Genomic DNA, 19091 nt, shown 5'->3' with positions numbered 1-19091 from the left:
TCAGGGTGAAGGGTCAAGCGTGGTGGCTGTGGCGTTGTTTGTTCGGGAAAGACAGCTTGGGAGGGAAGGACGATGTGGGTTCCGCGGCCGGGGGCATGGCGGGCTCTGAGAGGGCTGGCCGCCTTCCAAGGGAGGCGGTTTGCGGGAGCCGCTACGCAGCAACAAGGTAAATGCCTCCAGTGACCTCTGGATCCTGTCAGAAAGGCAGATATGGCTGGACCCCCGAGTAGATCATGTTTTTTAGTCGCGCGGGTTGGCGGATCCTTTCTCAGTTCGAGCAGCATGGGTCGCCTAGGCGATATTTTTATTTTGCGGGATTAGAAGGCACAGGAGTGTTGTGCTCAGTAAGAGACAGATCAAATAAGGGCCCTTCTCAGGTTGGAACATTAATGTTTGTTTATGTAACGGCATTAGCGTGCATGGCGCTTTACAAAGTCCTTGTCTCAAGGCACTTGCAGTTTATCTTCCTGGGGCAACGCAGGCCCTTGTGACATGTTAAAGGATAATCGATTTATTGGGGCATAAGCCTGCATGCCGTAATAAACGTGTTTAAGATGCCAGAAAACTCTTGTTGTATTTATGAAGCAGAATAACACAGTTATTCCCTCTGGAGTCTTTCTGTTACAAGTTTCTGCCCTGAAGCAGTTTTGCGGCATTCCAGGAATATTGGACAGTGACAAAATTAAATAGAAAGTCAGTGAAATAGAACTAATTGTTTTATTGAGCCATAAAATTGGGAGGATTAGGAAAATTATTAGTTCAGCCTTGTGAAGAAGGTTCATAACTGTCAAAGGAGAAGATGAAATGCAGTGAGACAAGATGCACCACCCATCCATTCCTGGGGTTGCTGTGGTGCATCCACCCAGCGTTCTTTCCCACAGGCTGTAAGAAATGATACTGTAGTGTCCCATGGTAGTGGATAAAGGGACATTTGGGATACCAGAGCACGAGTTGCAGCTGCTGTGGGACCTCTGAGAGTCGTTAAAATTATAGGTACAAGCTCTGTGTTGACAGCCTTGATAGGGAATTAATATTCTACATCTGAAACTGTGTTCAGATCTTCTCTGATGCCTATGAAGAAGAATAAAGATAATTCTTTGAAAGTGTTTCTGCTTGATATTGATTTGTGTTGCAAGTAGAATTAATTCTACAATGTCAAAAATAATTTTTAAACGTTGTCAAATTCAGTAGTCTCACTTTCTGTTTGAAATAAAATAGTCATACCTGCATGATTAGTCCAGTGTTGCATTTTTTAAATTAAATAAATAATAATAAATAGTCCACCTTTCTCACTGAGACTCCAAGTGGATTACACAGTGCAAGTCAGTACAATCAACAGGGTTGGTCATATGGTCTGGAGATCAGTTACAGCAATTGAAAATGAGAGAACTCAGAAAAATGAAAATAGGATAGCCTAAATATCTAATATTTTGTGAGCTTAATGAAACAGTGTTTGGATTCCACCATGTTTTGGGGTACTTCTGCTTAATATCTTGTCATTGTTATATCTTTGGTTTACAGGATATTGTTTGCTTCGTTTAGTTTACAGATGGTAGAGTCTGGGAGGAAAAGAACAGTGGGTTTTTTTGTAGAGTTGTTTCTGTCACTCATATAGTATTATTTACTGCAGGTAAAGGCAACGTTGATGAATCTGCGCTTCGGCCACTATACTTGGATGTCCAAGCAACTACTCCTCTGGTTTGTGAACTAAGCATCTTTTTGGGGGAGGGAAGCTTCTAAAACCAAATAATATTTAGGCTGCGTTCCTAAAAATACTTTCCTAGAAATAAGCCCTATTTGAATAAACTGAGACTTATTTCTGATTAAACCTGTTTAGGATTTCTGTCAACATCTCCTGATAGATTGGACTAGGGATAAACAAGTTTAATCTAGTGATAGGAGAAACTAGTGACTATTTGAACCCTGATGCTGTTCATATCTACTCAGAAATAAATAATGATTTTAGTGTGACTTACTTCCAAGTATATATGCATGTGATTTAGCTCCAGTGACAGTCACAAGACTATGCTTTTTAAAAAATTTGAGTTTATTTTTGGAGGAACAGACTAAATATGTGTGTTAAAGATGGGAGTTTCTGATAAAGGGAAATTGTGTTTTGTGTTCTAGGACCCCAGAGTTCTGGACAGCATGCTGCCATATCTTATACATTACTATGGCAATCCACACTCCAGAACTCATGCATATGGTTGGGAGAGTGAATCTGCCATGGAAAAAGCCAGACAAGTAAGACTTCTGGATTGTTCTTTTTCTTTAATTATAATTCTGGCACTGCAAGGCAACTAAGCAGTTTTGTTTTAGAAAGCATTGTGGAAATTCTCTGGTGAACATTATTTCCTGCTTCTTATGTTGTAACATCTTCTTCTTCTCTCTGTTTAATAGCAAGTGGCATCAATAATTGAAGCAGATCCTAGAGAAATTATTTTTACCAGTGGGGCAACAGAATCAAACAATATAGCAATCAAGGTAAAAGGGTATCTTGCAATGCCTAATTATGTTATTGTAAAATACTGTTGTATTTAGAGCCTAACATTTCCGTTCCTATTTTTGGGTGTAGAAATACTGTTGCTGTTTTGGTGTTTTACCTTAAATGTGTATAAACAGAAGCTCTGCCAAGACTCAAAACAGATATATATGCTGTGTGCAGTTTAGTTTAAACCAATGGAATATTTATAACCACAAACATTTTTGATAAAAATTCTCTAAATTTGAAAATTGCTGTTGATTTTTGCATTTGCAAGATAGAGCTGTAGTGCACTGTTGAGATTTAAATACCTTGATTTCAATATTTTATTGTCATTTAACATTATCAGTGCATTTTAATTATAACTTTGTGATGGTTCATTACTGATATATGTATGCCAAACCATGCTAAGGTTTAAACAGGTTTAGCTGTTACTGCTGTTTTTAAACTGTTGCCTGCCTGCCTTAGAGCAACCTAGTTTGTTGTAAAATTACATTTTAGATTTGGCTGTACAAAGCAGGAGTTACATTATCATTGGATCCTTATCCCCCCCCATGAGTTAAAACTATTTCTTTACCCTTTCAAGCCCTTTAGAATTGTCATTCTGAGTGATAGCAATATGAACTTCCCTTTTTCAGTCCCACTTTTAGTTCATTTCATTTGTGTGACTGAGTGAAAATTGCAGTAGCCTATTCAGAAAAATCATTAAACTGTCTCTTGATTTGAATCCCATCAAATACTCTGTCCTTCATTCCCCAACATTGACCTGGTAATGTCTCCTTCCAGAGTCTTTTGAATATCAGCCCTTTCTTTTGTCTCCAAAATGCTTTCCACAGACAATTTGGACATCATAGGTCCCCTTTCCCCATTTCATGATTTAAAGATTGTAGGAGTTTTCCTTGATAGCTATTTGCCAGTATAATAGTTGCAGTTCAGAAGACTGGTTTGAGACATTCTCTTTGTCCACAAAAGCTAGAAATGTCACTTATTGAAGGTCTTGAGATTATTTGAATGGTACTTTCTGTTGCCTAGGGCAGCCAGGTAGCTAAGGATTGGTATGCCTGACTTCATCTTCATAAAATACATTGCTTTTTCAGTGTATCTGATCTAACCTTTTCTCTATTTCTCTTTTTAAAGGGTGTTGCAAGATTCTATAAATCCAGAAAGAAACACATAATTACCACACAAACTGAGCACAAATGTGTGCTAGATTCTTGTCGTGCCTTAGAAGCTGAGGGCTTTAATGTTACATACTTGCCTGTAAAGAAAAATGGGATTATAGATTTAAAGGTAAATAACTCGATGCTGAATATGTGTCTATGTGAAGAGCAGAATGCTGCTTTACTTTCGTTTTTAGTTCTTTAGCTATGGAATGGTTGAGAAATACAAAGTCTTCTACTATATGTTTGCTTACCACAGGTAAGAATGCTAGAATACTTGTCACATATGGAAGTGACAATGCCTGACTGATTTTAAGTGTTCATCTTTTATACTGAACAAACCTGAGTCTCTTCAGCCACTGTAAATCATAGGGAGTTAGACAATCGTAATTCCTGGAATATTTTAGACTTAATCCATAGCTATATAGTTCAGTTAAACACATACATCCTAACTAGTTGAGCTTTCCATCCATGTACTGCTTAAATTCAATAAGAATTTTGTTCTGTTAAGTCTTCTCTTCAAGTCTTCTTTTTGAATATTAATATCCCAAACATTTTTGGAGGAGGATTTGGACAATGGTGTTTCTCATTGCACATCATCATTGCATCTGATTCTCAGCACGATCCCAGATACAGATCATCATAGCCACAGATGAGGCCACGCACACAGAAGAGAGATCTTTCTACAAATCTGGAGGGACACCCAAATCTTTAAGGGGGGATGTTTACAACAAATGAGATAACTACACAGTTAATTTGGAAGGCAGGAGGAACATTATGATTTGGAATTATGATTATGATTTGGAATTATAATTTGGAAAGGCCCAGAGTTTGTGGATGTGTAACAAATATGTAGTGCCAGTTTGCTTTTACATGTAATTGCATTTTACAAAATGTACAATTTTTTAAAAAGACCTAAGTTCAGTAGTCACTGAATTATAAGAATTTATTTTTAAAACTCAATATAATTTACAAAAAAACTTTCACATATCATTTTGATGCATCAAGATTTGCTTCTCTTTCTTGTATGGTTTCTGCTAGGAACTAGAAAATGCAATACAACCAGACACAAGCTTGGTTTCAATAATGACTGTTAATAACGAAATAGGAGTGAAGCAGCCAGTTAGTGATATTGGTAAGTAGACCACAGTAGCCTCTTCTTAGTCAAAAAGATTGATCATTCAAATAGCATGATGGGACATAAGAGGCCTATATCATTGTGCTGGTTGGAAAGTTAATAATTGGCTTATTTGCTATGTCTGTAAAAGACACTTGATCATTATGAGCAGAACAGCTTTTTGTTTACCTGGCTTTTCTACTTACTTTTGCCCCCAATAATCATCATAATCATATATATATATATGAGTGCTGTGAAGGAATGGGCTTGCAAGACCCCATTCCTTCAAGTACCCAGGAAGATGGAAAATCATGCAGCTGTCCCAGGTCTCTGTTTGGTGTCACCATTCCTTTTCCTTACTCCCAAGGGGTACCAAAAAACCTGCATAACTGCTACTACCAATAAATCAAAGAGTATCTCCCCTTGGTTGGCTTTGCACATCTAGCACCCTACACCTGTTTAGAGGCTCTGCCTAGTTACCACATCTCCCATTTCACTCCTACAAGCTAGCTTGAGGATTATCAATTGCACTTCATCAGTTTTGAACTGTTGCACTCAAGGGATGACAAGTTTACCTGATGCCCGTTCCCATTACTACACTTTATACAGCAAAACTGGATAGGTTGGTGTGTTTACAGAGATCAGGCTTAGAGTATTCAAAATATAAGAAAGTTTAGTAAACAAAAATAAAAAGACTGTGGTCTGTTCAAGCATCAGGCTGCGCAAGAATACAAAGAAAAGGTGACAGCATGTAGTCCTCTGGCCCTGCACAGTACTTGGACTATACTATATCAGAATGGTTCAAAAAAATGCTTTAATGAAGGGAAAGGGATTGTGAACTATACTACTATATATAGTATATACTATCTGCATTACTTCAGATTTCTGCAATCCTAATCCTATTACATTGCTTATTAGATGTCCCGTCCTGTTGATTGTATTGATTTACACTGTGTAATCTGCCTTGAGTTTCCATGAGAAAGATGGACTATAAATACTGTAAATAAAATAAATATCTTAAGCGGCGTTTAATTAAGACAGGCTACTATTCCTTGAAGCTGCAATAGTTAAAAGTCCAGCAATACCTTATATCTCAGAATTGGGACTTCACCCCATTCTCCCTCACCAAATGGGCTAGATGGAGCCCTAAGTAAAGATATAGACCTTCATTGTTTGTGCCCATCCAAGGAAAAGAGCAAAGATAGAAGAGAGCTTCTTTTTCCTGGGAATCTATAATCTCCCCTTGAAGAGTCTGTTCTTCCCTGGGATTGTTCTGATCTGCATGCCTGTGGAGGAAGAGAAACTTTCTAGCCATTGTAGAGAACATTTCTCCACAAGTGCCTTTACTATTTTTACATATGAGGAGTAAAAATCTCAATTTACAATAAGGTATCTTTCATCTCTTCCTGTTTTCCCCTGACTTGCTTACTGGACAAAAAGCTTGCACCCTACCGCACAGACCTGTTTAAATATACAGAGGTGCTAAATAGCAGTAGGCTTTTTAAAAACTGCATTATATGGTAAATAGAGTAAAATTTGACAAAGCCTTGAAGAAACTGGGTCCTGTGCATCACGAGAGCCTAGGAGTGTGTATTGGAGCATAGTGTTCCTCTCCTGTGAACAGTTTTCATGTGGAAACACTTGAATCTTGAAAAAGCTTGTTCTGTACAGTATTCTGCTCCACGGCAACCCGTAGTTGGGCAGCCAACCCAAAACAGTGTGTTCATGTCTTTTAGTTTATTTTAGTTGCAGCTTTGGCATTTAAATCCCTCTTGTAATCACTGCAATTGTCTCTAAATAATATTTTCTATAATAACTCCACTCATTGTCATCCTGGACCAGAAGGCCTTTTCAGGCGTCCTTTTTTTACTGCCCAGCTTGTACAGGTTAAGACAACTCCAAAGCAGTACCTGCAGCTATATCAGCAACTACATAATTCCTGCATGATAAGACTAGTGCATAATTGCAACAGACTGAATGATACCAGTCAGTCAGTATATAGCAATTATGTAGCACTTCTTATAGTTTTATGTCCCAGAACAACATGGAACCAAATTGCCATTCAGCATGCAATAGGCTCATCTAGTGATCTTAGCAACCGGACACAGCAATCTTCTTATCTACTTAAAAGTAGGTCCTGTGACTTCAAATTATTAAGAGTTTAACCAACAAATAGATTTTTTTGTCTGTTCCAATATGGTTCTTGAAACCAATTGTGGAGCCACTTTATCTTTAGGATCATATTTTCTATGTTTAAAATCTTTATAAATTTAACGTTATATAAATTATATAAATAATGCTCTATTATAACCCTTCCTGTATTTTTATTACAGGTCAGATCTGCAATTCCCGTAAAATTTTCTTTCATACAGATGCTGCTCAGGCAGTTGGAAAAATTCCTCTGAATGTCAATGATATGAAAATTGACTTAATGAGCATCAGTGGTCATAAGATCTATGGTCCCAAAGGTACTGGAGTTTTCTTACTGGATGACTTTAAGTTCTCTTTAGTGGTTGAATGTCGCTAAATGAATTTTCTTAGCTTTTCAAATACCGCTTGGACAAATGGATAACCAGGTCAATAACTATTTTCCTCTGACAATTCTGTTCTTTTTGAATATTAATATCCCAAAACAGTTTTGAAGGAACATTTGGACCATGATGTTTCTCGTGGCTTATCATCATCAATATATCTAATTCCCAATATGGCCATATCCATGGATACTTAAATCCAGAGATTGAAGCCATAAGCAGTTAGATCTTTCACAAACCTGAAAAATGCCGTACATATATATGGGGGTTTATGTCCCCCAGAAATAATAGAAACAGCAGCTGTAGCTTTAAGTAGCAAATGCCATCAGTGGGCATTGCTAGGCAACTGCAAGAGTATTGCCGTCATGCAAGCCTTGGTGTCTGTCAGTAAAAGGCAAGGGGAGGGCCCAGGGCCCTTTCCAGGGCTCTTTGGGCCCCTGGGGGAGGATTCAGCAGGGCTAGCCTGGCAGCAACCCCAAGTGACTCGCTACCATACGCTTTGCATGATTCATCAAGGACTGATTGCGTGCTACTGTGCAACAGCAGCCACCCCATGAAAGCCAGTGTGGTTTATTTATTTATTTAAAACATTTATTAGCCATCTTTCTTCTTTATGGAGCTCAAGGCAACTTACAACATAAATAAAGTGTATAAATTAAGATATGTTAAAAACATAAAAGCCAACATTTAAAAACACAACTCAGGACTGCTAATAAACTTAACCAAATGCTGTCCTAAATAAAACTATATTCAGCTTTGTCCTAAAGATCAAAAGTGAGGGGGGCTAAGTGCACCACCCTGGGGAGGGTCTTCCCTAATTGTGGGGCTGCCACTGAAAATCCTCTTTTTTGTATACCCACCAAATGAGCTTTTGATTGATGAGAACAGTTGGGGGGGCATCTCCCTGTGATCTTAATTCCTGGGCAGGAGCATATGGGAGAAGATGGTCCTTCAGATACTGTGGTGCCAAGCCATGTAGGGCTTTAAAGGTCAAAAACAGCACCTTGAACTGGGCTTAGGAGTGGATCAGTAGCCAGGGTAATTGCTGTAATATCAGGGTCACATGGTCCTGATAGCTAGCCCCAACCAGCAGTCTAGCTGCAGCATTCTGTGCTTGCTGCAGCCTATGAACATTCTTCAAGAGTAGCCACAAGTACAGGTCATTGCAGTCATCCAGTTTAGATGTAGCGAAGGCATGGATCACTATGACTAGAACTGACTTGGGGTGTGTGTTCACCTAAATCCAAGCCGAAAAAAATCAGAAAAATGTCAGTATTTTCTGGATACTTTTTCAGCTGGATAGAGATTTGGCCATTTTTCAGCTATCTGAAATGGCCGGTCCCCAAAAATATTTTTCAGGACTGTCAGATAGCCAAAGTTAAAGGGCTTGGATTGCAGTCCGTTTAAATGCCTTCAGAGTCACGCCGCTTGCATGGCTTGGGGAAAGCATTTAAAGGGACTGTGATCCCTTTAAGCACCTTTTCCCTCCATTGGTTTCAATGGAGGATGGGGGTACCTTCTTTGGGGGCCCATAGAATTGGACCCCTTGGGCCAAACATTTTGAAAGGGGGGGGGTGTTGAGGAGAGGCACCTACCTCTACCTCAAAAACAGCCCCCCCAAGCCCCAGATACCCCCAGATCAATTCTCCTTTATATCCTATGGGGAGAATTGACCATAATGGTCCCCATAGGGTATAATGGAGCTGAAAAAATTCGGGAATCCTGACTATTTACCAAATCTAAATACCATTCTGGTATTGAGATTCTGGAATATCAGGAAATACAGTTATTTTTTGGGTTCAATATACCAGAACCCGAGAAATACTTTTTTTTTTTTGCACACCCCTAGACCTGACTGAAGCAGGAATGGACACAGTTAATGCACCATCCGAAGCTGGGCAAAACTACTCTGAATCACTGCAGCTGCCTGGTTTTCCAAGGTAACTTCTGTGTTGAGTAGCACTCCCAAGTTGTGAACCTGGCTTTTCAAAGGGAGTATAACCCCATCCAAGACAGGGGAGATCTGGCTTTCTGCTAACCCAGAGAACTTCTGTCTTGTCAGTTTTAAGTTTCAGGTGGTTCACCCTCATCCAGCCCATTATTGACTCCAAGCAATGGTTCAGAACATCAACAGCATCCTTGGAATTAGATGGAAAAGAAAGTTAGAGCTGGGTGTCTCCTACATATTGGTGACATTGCAGCCCAGACCTCCTGATGACCTCTCCTAGTGGCTTCATGTAGTTATTAAATAGCATGGGGGATAAGATCAAACTTTGTGGAATCCCACAGGTGAACTGCCACTGGGGAGAGCAGGAATCTCTCAGCATCACTCTCTGAGATTGCCCCCCCATAGGACTTGAATCACTGTAACATGGTGCCCTCCAGTCCCAGTGCTGTGGCTCAGTAGGATTCTATGGTGGATAGTACTGAAGGCCGCTGAGAGATCCAGCAGAACTAGCAGAGTCACATTTCCCTTGTCTAGTTCTCAGTAGAGGTCATCAGCCAAGGAGACCAAAGCAGTGTCTGTCCCACACCCCGTCCTGAAGCCAAATTAAAATGGGTTCAGAAAATCAGTGTCTTCCAAGAGCCTCTGGAGTGGAGAAGCAACCACCTTGCCTTAAGCACCTTTCCCAAGATTGGAAGATTGAAGACTGGCCACAAATTCTCCAATATAATAGAGGCTGGGGAGGGATTTTTCAAAAAGGGTGTTAATCACTGCCTCTTTAGTAGTCTTTAGATTTTCAGAATAGGATCTGGAAGCCCCAGGTTCGAATTGCCACTATGCCATGGAAGCTCACTGGTTCATTTGGGGCCAATTACACATTTGCAGCCTAACTTACCCTACAGGGTTTTCATTGAAGATAAAATGGAGGAGAGAAGAAGGAAGTAAGCTACTTTAGGTTCCCACTGTGGCAAAAAACTGTATAATTTAAGCAAATACGTAACAAATATAGCTGAAGGTGGAATGCAGATAAAAGGTAGATTGCTTGCATGGGAAGGAGAGAAGGTTGCAGGGAAAGTTAAGGGTATTGGGGTTGCCAGGAAAAGGGAAAGAATAAATAGTTTGGGAAAGGGGTTACAGGGGAACATAAGGTGCCCCATGTAAGTCCTAGTGGGTTCTTCACCACACAACTGGACCTGGCCTGGTGGCTGGCACTGCACAAGTGGGTCATAATGTTCCTGAGTAGAGGCTGCCAGGGGGAAGGAAAGCTGAAGAGGGGGCAGATAAATGTAAGTTGGTTGATAAATGGGAAGGAGAGAAGGAAGCAGGAGAAAGGGAAGAGGCTACAGGGGCTTTCAGGGAAGGGAAAGTGGAAATAGTGTGTGTGTGGACTGAAATGCCCCTGTCTCATAAGTCCTTGCAGGCCCCCCATTTGTTATATCTAATTCTCAATATGACCGTAGATGTGGATTGGTAGATCCAAAGATTGAGGCCATGTATGCAGAAGATAGATCTTTCTATAAACCTTGAGGGAGATCCAAGTTTGTAGAAAAATCCCAAACTTTAAGGGGGGGGTATAATAATACCTAAAATGGAGAATAATTATCTGCACAAGCACAGAGAGTGTAGTCCTGTCCCGCTGACCACGGACTTACTGATATGAGGCTAGCCAACAACAAGCTGATTGTCTCCTTGCAGGGCAGCCCTGGGGGAACCTCAAACATAGGATGCAGACCTCCAGATGGGGCATTATCCATCTTCCTCAAATGAAGGCAGCCAATGGAGGGCTGCACTTGGCTTAGCCTGGTCAAGAGCATGGAGTAGTGGAAGTGGAAGCTGCCATTGCGTGAGCCAGGCAATCGGAGGCGCTGCAGGCAAGAGAGAGAGGGTGGGTGCAGGAGGTGCCTTCCCCCATGTGAGGCAGGCAGGTGAAGGCAGCAGTTTTTTTCAGGCAGGCAGATGAGCTCAATGGGGTTCAATGTGGCCAAGTGCAAGGTGATGCACATTGGAGCCAAAAATCCTAAATATAAATACACATTGATGGGGTCTGAACTGGCAGAGACTGATCAAGACAGAGATCTTGGAGTTGTAGTAGATAACTCACTGAAAATGTCGGGACAGTGTGTGACTGCAATAAAAAAGGCCAATGCTATGCTGGGGATTATTAGGAAGGGTATTGAAAACAGATCATCCAATATCATAATGCCCCTATATAAATCAATGGTGCGACCTCATTTGGAATACTGTGTGCAGTTTTGGTCACCACACCTTAAAAAGGATATTATAGCTTTGGAAAAAGTGCAGAAAAGGGCAACTTGAATGATAAAAGGGCTGGAACACGTTACCTATGAGGAAAGGTTAAAGCGCTTAGGGCTCTTTAGCTTGGAGAAACGACGACTGAGGGGTGACATGATTGAGGTTTATAAGATTATGCATGGGATAGAGCAGGTAGAGAAAGAGGTACTTTTCTCCCTTTCTCACAATACAAGAACTCGTGGGCACTCAATGAAATTGCTGAGCGGTCGGGTTAGAATGGATAAAAGGAAGTACTTCTTCACCCAAAGAGTGATTAACACATGGGATTCACTGCCACAGGAAGTGGTGGCAGCTACAAGCATGGATGGCTTCAAAAGGGAATTAGATAAGTATATGGAGCAGAGGTCCATCAGTAGCTATTAGCCACAAGGTATAGATAGGGGCTCTGGGGCAAGTGATGCTCTGTCTTCTTGGTGCTTGGGGGGGGTCAACAGTGGGAGGGCTTCTAATGTCCTGGCCCCACTGGTGGACCTCCTGATGGCACTGGTATTTCTGGCCACTGTGTGATACAGAGTGTTGGACTGGATGGGCCTTTGGCCTGATCCAACATTGGCGGCTCTTATGTTCTTATGAGCTGGCAAGTGGGTGGCCTAGAGGGGGCCAAGGAGTATGAAGAACATAAGAGAAGCCAATGTTGGATCAGGCCAATGGCCCATCCAGTCCAACACTGTCACGCAGTGGCCAAAAATACCAGGTGCCATCAGGAGGTCCAGCAGTGGGAGGTCCAGACACAAGGAGCCCTCCCACTATTGACCCTCCCAAGCACCAAGAATACAGAGCATCACTTCCCCCAAAGTCCCTATCTATACCTTGTGGCTAATAGCCACTGATGGACTTCTGCTCCACATGCTTATCTAGTTCCCTCTTTGCTTGGAGCAGGCTGTCACTCAAGGCTCTCTGTTTCTGTGAAGAATTAACCCTTCACAGTCCTCCAGCAGTTTGTACAACACTTCTAAGCGTTTAAAAAGTGCAGTCCATCACACCTAGCAACTCCCACAATAACCACAGATCTCTTTTCTTAAAGTGTACAGACATTCTGTTATGGGGGGATTTAACCCCCAATGTTTTTTTTGTTGGTTTTGTTTTTATATCTCAGATTTTTCTGTAAACCTGGGGTTTTCTCAGGTTTGTAGAAAGAACTGTGTAGTCTGTTCATGGCTCCAGATTTGTAAATATTCATAGAAAGGGCCATGTTGAGAATTAGATATATTCATGATTTATGCCTAACCACATAGCTTTACACTACATAGCAGCTTTTGGAAAAACTACTGAAAAGGGCACCAGAGCCATAGCCCAGCACAGAGTGAGGCATGTTTAAGCCACTGATCTACTATGGATATAGCCAGGTGCATAGCTTTATGGACTGGTGCAATTATGTTTAGCGCCAGAGTGCCAGACAGTTATTTTTGATTTTCTTGAGTGAAATAATGTTGAAGAGAATATATCTCCCAGAACCTTCCTCTGTTCTGGAGCAAGTAATATTTTAGTTTACTGTTTCATTCCAGCATATAAGGAATAGCTGTCAAGCACTGTAGCCCTATTTATCAATTTTAAAGAAGAGATGAGGGAAAAATTCAGTCTCTGGGAGACCATTGCTGGTATTGTAATTGTAAATTGGAAGTTTTAACGTTTAAAATGGCATTTGTGATTTTTCTTCTCATAACTAAGGATCTTGGTTAAAAAAAATCCTATAGGAGAATTTTTTTTACTGAAAACTGAAATATTTACTTATTTGACTTCTAGCCTTCCCTCCCCCGCACAACATGCTCAGGGCAGGTTACAGCAATACATATAAACAATACTCCTTCCATATTTGAACTGAGCAAGAACTATTGTTTTTTCCCCAAAAGGGGTTGGTGCAATTTATATTCGGCGTCGGCCAAGGGTGAGAGTGGAACCCCTACAGAGTGGGGGAGGTCAGGAGCGAGGATTGCGTTCTGGAACTGTGCCAACTCCTCTTGTAGTGGGCTTTGGAGCAGCTTGTGAACTGGCACAACAAGAGATGGAGGTAAAAGGTGCACTTTGATTTATTTGTGTAACTTTCCCAGATCTGAAGGTCATCTTTTATTTTATCGTGTTCTTTATCCATCATACGCTAACGCTACTAATGAACTCTCATAGCAGCAAGTCTGGAAGAGAGTACTATACCTGTAGGGATTAGAGTTTAATATGATGGTGGGTTATTATCCAGGTTGTGTTAGCAGACTGCAGAGTTATTCTGTTTCTTAATTTTCAAATAATCTACAAAGATTGCTTGAACAGAGGAACAAAACATGGGTTTTCTTGGCAAAACCATTTTAAGAGAAGTTTGAAGTAGCAACTTATTTAATTAGTAGTGCTATATTCATGTGCTTAGAGTTCCTTTCTGGCCTCTAGCTTGTATCATTTATAGTTCTTGGGAATCAAAACTTTCCCTGGTTTCTGTGGCTCGCTGCTGCAACACTGTCTTTCTGCTAATACACCAGAGATTGGAAGCCATATCCAGTTTCTGCTTAAGTATAGGAATCGCTAGTGGATCTGGAGGAAGCCTGTTATAGGACTGCTCTGTTATAAACTGCTTAATCATAGTATAGCAAAACATGGTTTTCAAATGTTTTTTCTCAGGTCAGCTTTAGAATAGAAATACTTGTTTTAACATGGCATTGACTTGTACTATGAAAATTTACCTAGTAATTCTTATTGATAAATTTCTTGGCAAATAATGATGTTCACAAATCTTAAATATGTTACTGCTGCGTGGCCTTCCTGGGAAACTGACTGGATATGAGTAATATGGTGTTTTGAATAAGTTTATCAAGGTTCATCTGCTTGCTAAAAATCATCTTGTTTATTTTCTTATTCCTTTCCCAGTATGACCATAAGCGAATTAGCTTGTTAGCTGAGAGACTAGTTACAAAAATAATGGCAGAAATTCCTGATGTGGTAATGAATGGAGATCCAGTGGATCGTTATCCAGGTATGGACAGAATGTCGAGTTTCTCTTGTCTACGGTATTGGTTTAATTTGAGCTGTTCAGTAATCTTCCTTTTTTAAAGTAATCTTTTGTAGCCTCAAACTTCCAAAACTGGCCTAAAAATAAATCAGTACAATAAGAGTTGTCTTAGAATTGAAGGTGATCTCCCATCCAAATATTAAGCAGGGAAGAGATTGGGGTAGCCCAGGCTATCAAAGTCAGGGCTTTAAGTAAAGCTTCTGTAGGTGTTGTAAAAAAATGGTTCTGGTTACTGAAAAATGATTTAAGACTATTTTACCAAGTGATACCATTTTCCTACAAAGATTGCATTGTGTGGACGTACAACTGTGTCTTTGATTAAGCTGACTCTTATTAACTCTGCAGGTTGCATCAATTTATCCTTTGCTTATGTGGAAGGGGAAAGCCTTTTGATGGCTCTTAAAGAAGTGGCTCTCTCATCTGGAAGGTAACTTTTTCTTTGTGGGGGGGCAGGAGGAAAAGGGATTGACAGAAAAACCTTGTATAAGCCACTCTGGGCTTCTTGAAGACAGAATAAATGCAGATTATGCAAAATTAAAACATCACTGGCCTTGAGTCTATGATTAATCTAATCAAGAATTGTCTCTTTGGATTCTAACCTGAATTTACTTACTTCAGTCTCAGATAGGTTTTTCATTAATATTTTTGACTTTTTAAAATGCCTTTTTTGACATGTAACAAACTATAATTTAAAAATCAGGCTTTATTGTTGAGGGCTGAATTCACCAGGTAGCTAATTCTTACAAATCACATCCTTTCTGTCTGTCTCTCTCTCTCTCTCACACACACACATGATATTTGTGCCCATTTTTGTATTGTCTTATTTTTTTCCTCCCACTTTTCTTTTCCTAACATTGGTTCTGTCTGCTGCTTTACTGACTGCATAAGCTCAGAACTACATCCCAACAAAATAGAAGAGGATTTGCAAGACGGAACAAGTTTTTGCAAAATTAATGGAAGGCATTTCAAAGGTAGCACTACAAAAAACAAGGAATGAAATGAGGATACAGGTGTGGAAGGAATATATTAATAGCTTACTAATGTAATGCAGTCTGCTTTTTTGTCCATAGTTGACATAAAGATGAATAGTGTCAAATGCTTTTCCCCTCATCTCTCATTAGTGCTTGCACATCTGCATCTTTGGAACCATCATATGTATTGCGTGCAATTGGAACTGATGAAGACTTGGCTCACTCATCCATAAGGCAAGATGCATAATTCTTGTGAACATTTACACTTGGTTCTTTCAGCAATACTGGTACCGTGTTTCCCCGAAAATAAGATACTGTCTTATATTTATTTTTTCTCAAGAAGACACACTAGGGCTTATACCACAAATGCATAGAAATCCTGCTAGGGCTTATTTTTTGGGTAGGTCTTATTTTCAGGGAAACAGGGTAGTAGATTACACTTTCAAGCTCTTCTGTGTACTCTATTGCACTTGATAAATATCTTTGCTTTGTTTTAGGTTTGGTATTGGTCGTTTTACTACTGAAGAAGAACTAGATTATACAGTAAAGAAATGCATACAGCAGGTCAAGAGATTAAGGGAGATGAGGTAAAGTAAAAAATTTTAAAAAGAAAAGGTTCCTCTTAAATAAAGAGTCTAGAAAAGAAGGCTTGTTAAATAAATCTAGTTATTTTCATACTTCTTTTAAGATGTCACTGGGCTCCTGTATGATTTTGGTGTAACAGACTAACAGTTTTTTCCCCAGCATAAGTTTTTGTGAGCCAGAGTTGAAGTGAGCTGTCACATGAAAAGCTTATTCCAGAATAATGTTATTTTTGTCTTTTAAGGTCCCATTGGACCTCTGTTTAATTTCACTGAGAGACTAGGATTTGTAGCAATAAATCACTTAGTTGGGGCGCTGTGTTAGGGGTGAATGCATACTGCACAGCTTGGAAAAGAGGCAGCTTACTGTACTGGTAATAGTGCTGAACTAGGATCTGGGAAACCCAGGTTAAATAAATAAAAGCTTCCTTGTACAACAGTTTCCCTCCTCGGTGGGAGGGCGGGGTAAAAATCCAATTAAATAATTAATTAAATAAATAAAAATGTTTTGTTAAATATTATTTGCATTTCTAAGGTACTGACAATAGATTTCATGTCTTATTTTACAGCCCACTGTGGGAAATGGTACAGGATGGAATTGACTTGAAGAACATTAAATGGACACAACATTAAGCAAGCAGACCACTTGTAATTTTGGACTCCATGAATATGTATTAAACAGATACTTTATGTACATTCCTGAGTAAAATTATGTGGCACTTTCTCATGGTTTAAAATATACAGTCTAAATACAGAGCTTGGAAACTAAAGCTATGATGAAGTTTTGTCAGATATATATTATACTTGTACACAAGCAGATATACATGAATATAATACTTATATTTTGAGACTGAGGCTGATAAAGCTTAGTATAATAAATATTCGGGAGCTGGTTTGTCTGCTTCAGCTCTGCATTTTCACTATTTCTTTCTATCTGAGATCTGTCCTATTATGACAGAAACTTGGGTTTGAATATATTGTATTTTTTAAAAAATAATTTCTTTATTGAGTTTTAAAGACAAAACAAACATAGATAAACCAACAAACAAATACCCAACCAAAGATTACATTAACGCTGACATTGTGGGGGCTCCTCCTTCTCTTCCAGCTCTGGTTTCTGTTTGCTTTCCAATTCTAGGTCTTTATTTAGAAGGTTCTTAATAATATTTTCACCTCGTTAGATAGAATTTCTTTGAATTGGTCCAAGGTTATATATCCAAGTTCACTGTTTTCCAAGTTAATTAATATTGTTTCTCCTGCTGAGTCTTCTTCCTTTCCCCCAATTAACGCCATTTCCTTATCACTTGCTCCGTTCCTTTCCATGGCCGCTTATACGTTTCAAAAGTTTGAGCTAATCTTGTGGGAGTCATTTAATGAAGGTCATCACAGATTGTAGAGAGAGCAATTGCGTACTCACAAGTTTCTTTTGTTGCAAGACGAATCAAAGGGGGAAAAAAACCCATAAACGAAACAGTCTTTAAAACGGCTGGTCACAGATAAAGAAAAACATGGGAGCCATGTTTCTTTCCCTCAGTCGCTCCTGCTTCGAGGCAAAAAACGGCTCACCCCCACACTTGCCAGGTGCGGGAGGTGACCGAGTGAAGCCTCCTGCAACCCACCTCCCTCCGGGAGGTTGGGCGATGTCCCTGGTGAGCCGGGAAAGCATCAAAGGAGCAAAGAGGGGAGCAGGCAATTCGGGAGTTCCGAAGAATGCCCGCTCGCTCACTGTGCCGTACCGGAAGCTTTCATGTTGTGTCTCGGGTTTGAATATGTATGTTCAGAAGTAATCCTTCCATAGCGGTCAGTCTTACACCTTCAGAGAAATCCCATATCTTATTTTTAGTAGTGATGTTTGCTATGTGGTAATGATAGTAGTCAGTTTAGGCTAACTAGCTCTGGAATACTAGTACGAATCCATCCAGATCACTTCTTTCTTCCTTCTAAAACACAATTTGTTTTAACAATTTCACCTTTTCCTTCCCCCATCCCAAATTTTTCTTTTATTTTGTTATTCCAAAGCATTTCTTCCTGGTCCCCAGAATTCAGAAGGTGCAGCACAATGTGCTATTACTGATTTTTTTTCACCCTTTCCTGTACTTTCAAGAGAAAATGGAAAAGTTCAGTGTTGCACATTTTCAGTAGGACAGCATATGTTGTTTAGTGGAAGAGGCATTTATGTTGAGAATGCAAGCATTTCTGTTTGGAAGCCTCCCAGTGTTGCTTTGTTTGATGGTAATTGTTATAAAATTAACTAGCAGATTCAGCGGACCAGTCAATGCTAGATTAAGAAACTGCTGAGGGTACCATCCTTGTTACTTAATTTGTATAGGATTTTTTGGGTTGGTATTTCATCTGGTTTGTTACAAGAAAAAGTATCTCTGGGAATATTGAAAGAAGGAATAAGCTGCCAGGGTTTGCTTTTTCAAAACATTCAGGGAGGAAGCTTACCTAAGTCCTGCAAGCTATCCTTTGTCTTATCCAGCTTTGTGCACGTGCCATTTTTCAGCAATGGTGTATTGGTGTCTGCTGGCCTAAGACCTGGATCACCATCATGTTGTCACCAAAGTAACTCCCTGCTTGTCTTGAGGGCAAGTCCAGTACATCACCCGCAAGACAAAGTTCAATTCTGGGTACAAGCAAGCAATAGATAAATAAATTAGGTAATGTGTTATTCAAATCTGAGCTGCATTTACTGTACAGTTACTTAGGCATCTTGACTTTAATTAGCTCTTCCTGGCAACTAAACCCTCCCACCTATATGTAATATTTGAGGACATCTCTTTGTTAACTCTTGTATTTGTATGCTAATTGACTGCCTTTCACAGGTCTTTCTTACATCCTGTCTCAGCTATTATCACCCAGCACATGCATCTGGACTCTAACTGGCCCTTCCTGACAACAACCTTTAAGTAATGGCTGAGGGGGTTCTGTTCTACTGTATCTGAAGAAGTGTGCTTGTACACAAAAGCTTATACCATGAATAAAACTTTGTTGTTCTT

General features: G+C 39.9%; 1 protein-coding gene across 1 annotated transcript; it reads left to right on the top strand.

Moving 5' to 3' along the window:
- The first annotated feature begins 6 nt into the window (after positions 1-6).
- On the top strand, positions 7-17144 carry NFS1 (NFS1 cysteine desulfurase). The gene is made up of 13 exons (XM_015408232.1): positions 7-166; positions 1631-1698; positions 2128-2244; positions 2401-2484; positions 3620-3772; positions 4684-4777; positions 7093-7227; positions 13399-13556; positions 14399-14504; positions 14886-14967; positions 15662-15745; positions 16009-16098; positions 16662-17144. Exons 1-13 carry the CDS (start codon positions 73-75, stop codon positions 16723-16725), a joined length of 1329 nt encoding a protein of 442 aa, XP_015263718.1. The 5' UTR covers positions 7-72; the 3' UTR covers positions 16726-17144.
- Positions 17145-19091: the final 1947 nt, after the last annotated feature.

The sequence above is a fragment of the Gekko japonicus genome, unplaced genomic scaffold, assembly GCF_001447785.1.
Source record: "Gekko japonicus isolate JY-2015 unplaced genomic scaffold, Gekko_japonicus_V1.1 scaffold211, whole genome shotgun sequence".
Taxonomy (NCBI): domain Eukaryota; kingdom Metazoa; phylum Chordata; class Lepidosauria; order Squamata; family Gekkonidae; genus Gekko; species Gekko japonicus.
The sequence above is the reverse complement of the archived record's forward strand: the minus strand, read 5'-3'. Positions and strand labels throughout refer to the sequence as shown.

Bases quoted from the DNA above. Each gene is read 5' to 3' on its own strand.
- NFS1 (XM_015408232.1), top strand. From the start codon at position 73: ATGTGGGTTCCGCGGCCGGGGGCATGGCGGGCTCTGAGAGGGCTGGCC. The intron at 167-1,630 runs GTAAATGCCTCC...TATTTACTGCAG, and splicing joins AGCCGCTACGCAGCAACAAG to GTAAAGGCAACGTTGATGAA. The intron at 15,746-16,008 runs GCAAGATGCATA...GCTTTGTTTTAG, and splicing joins TTGGCTCACTCATCCATAAG to GTTTGGTATTGGTCGTTTTA.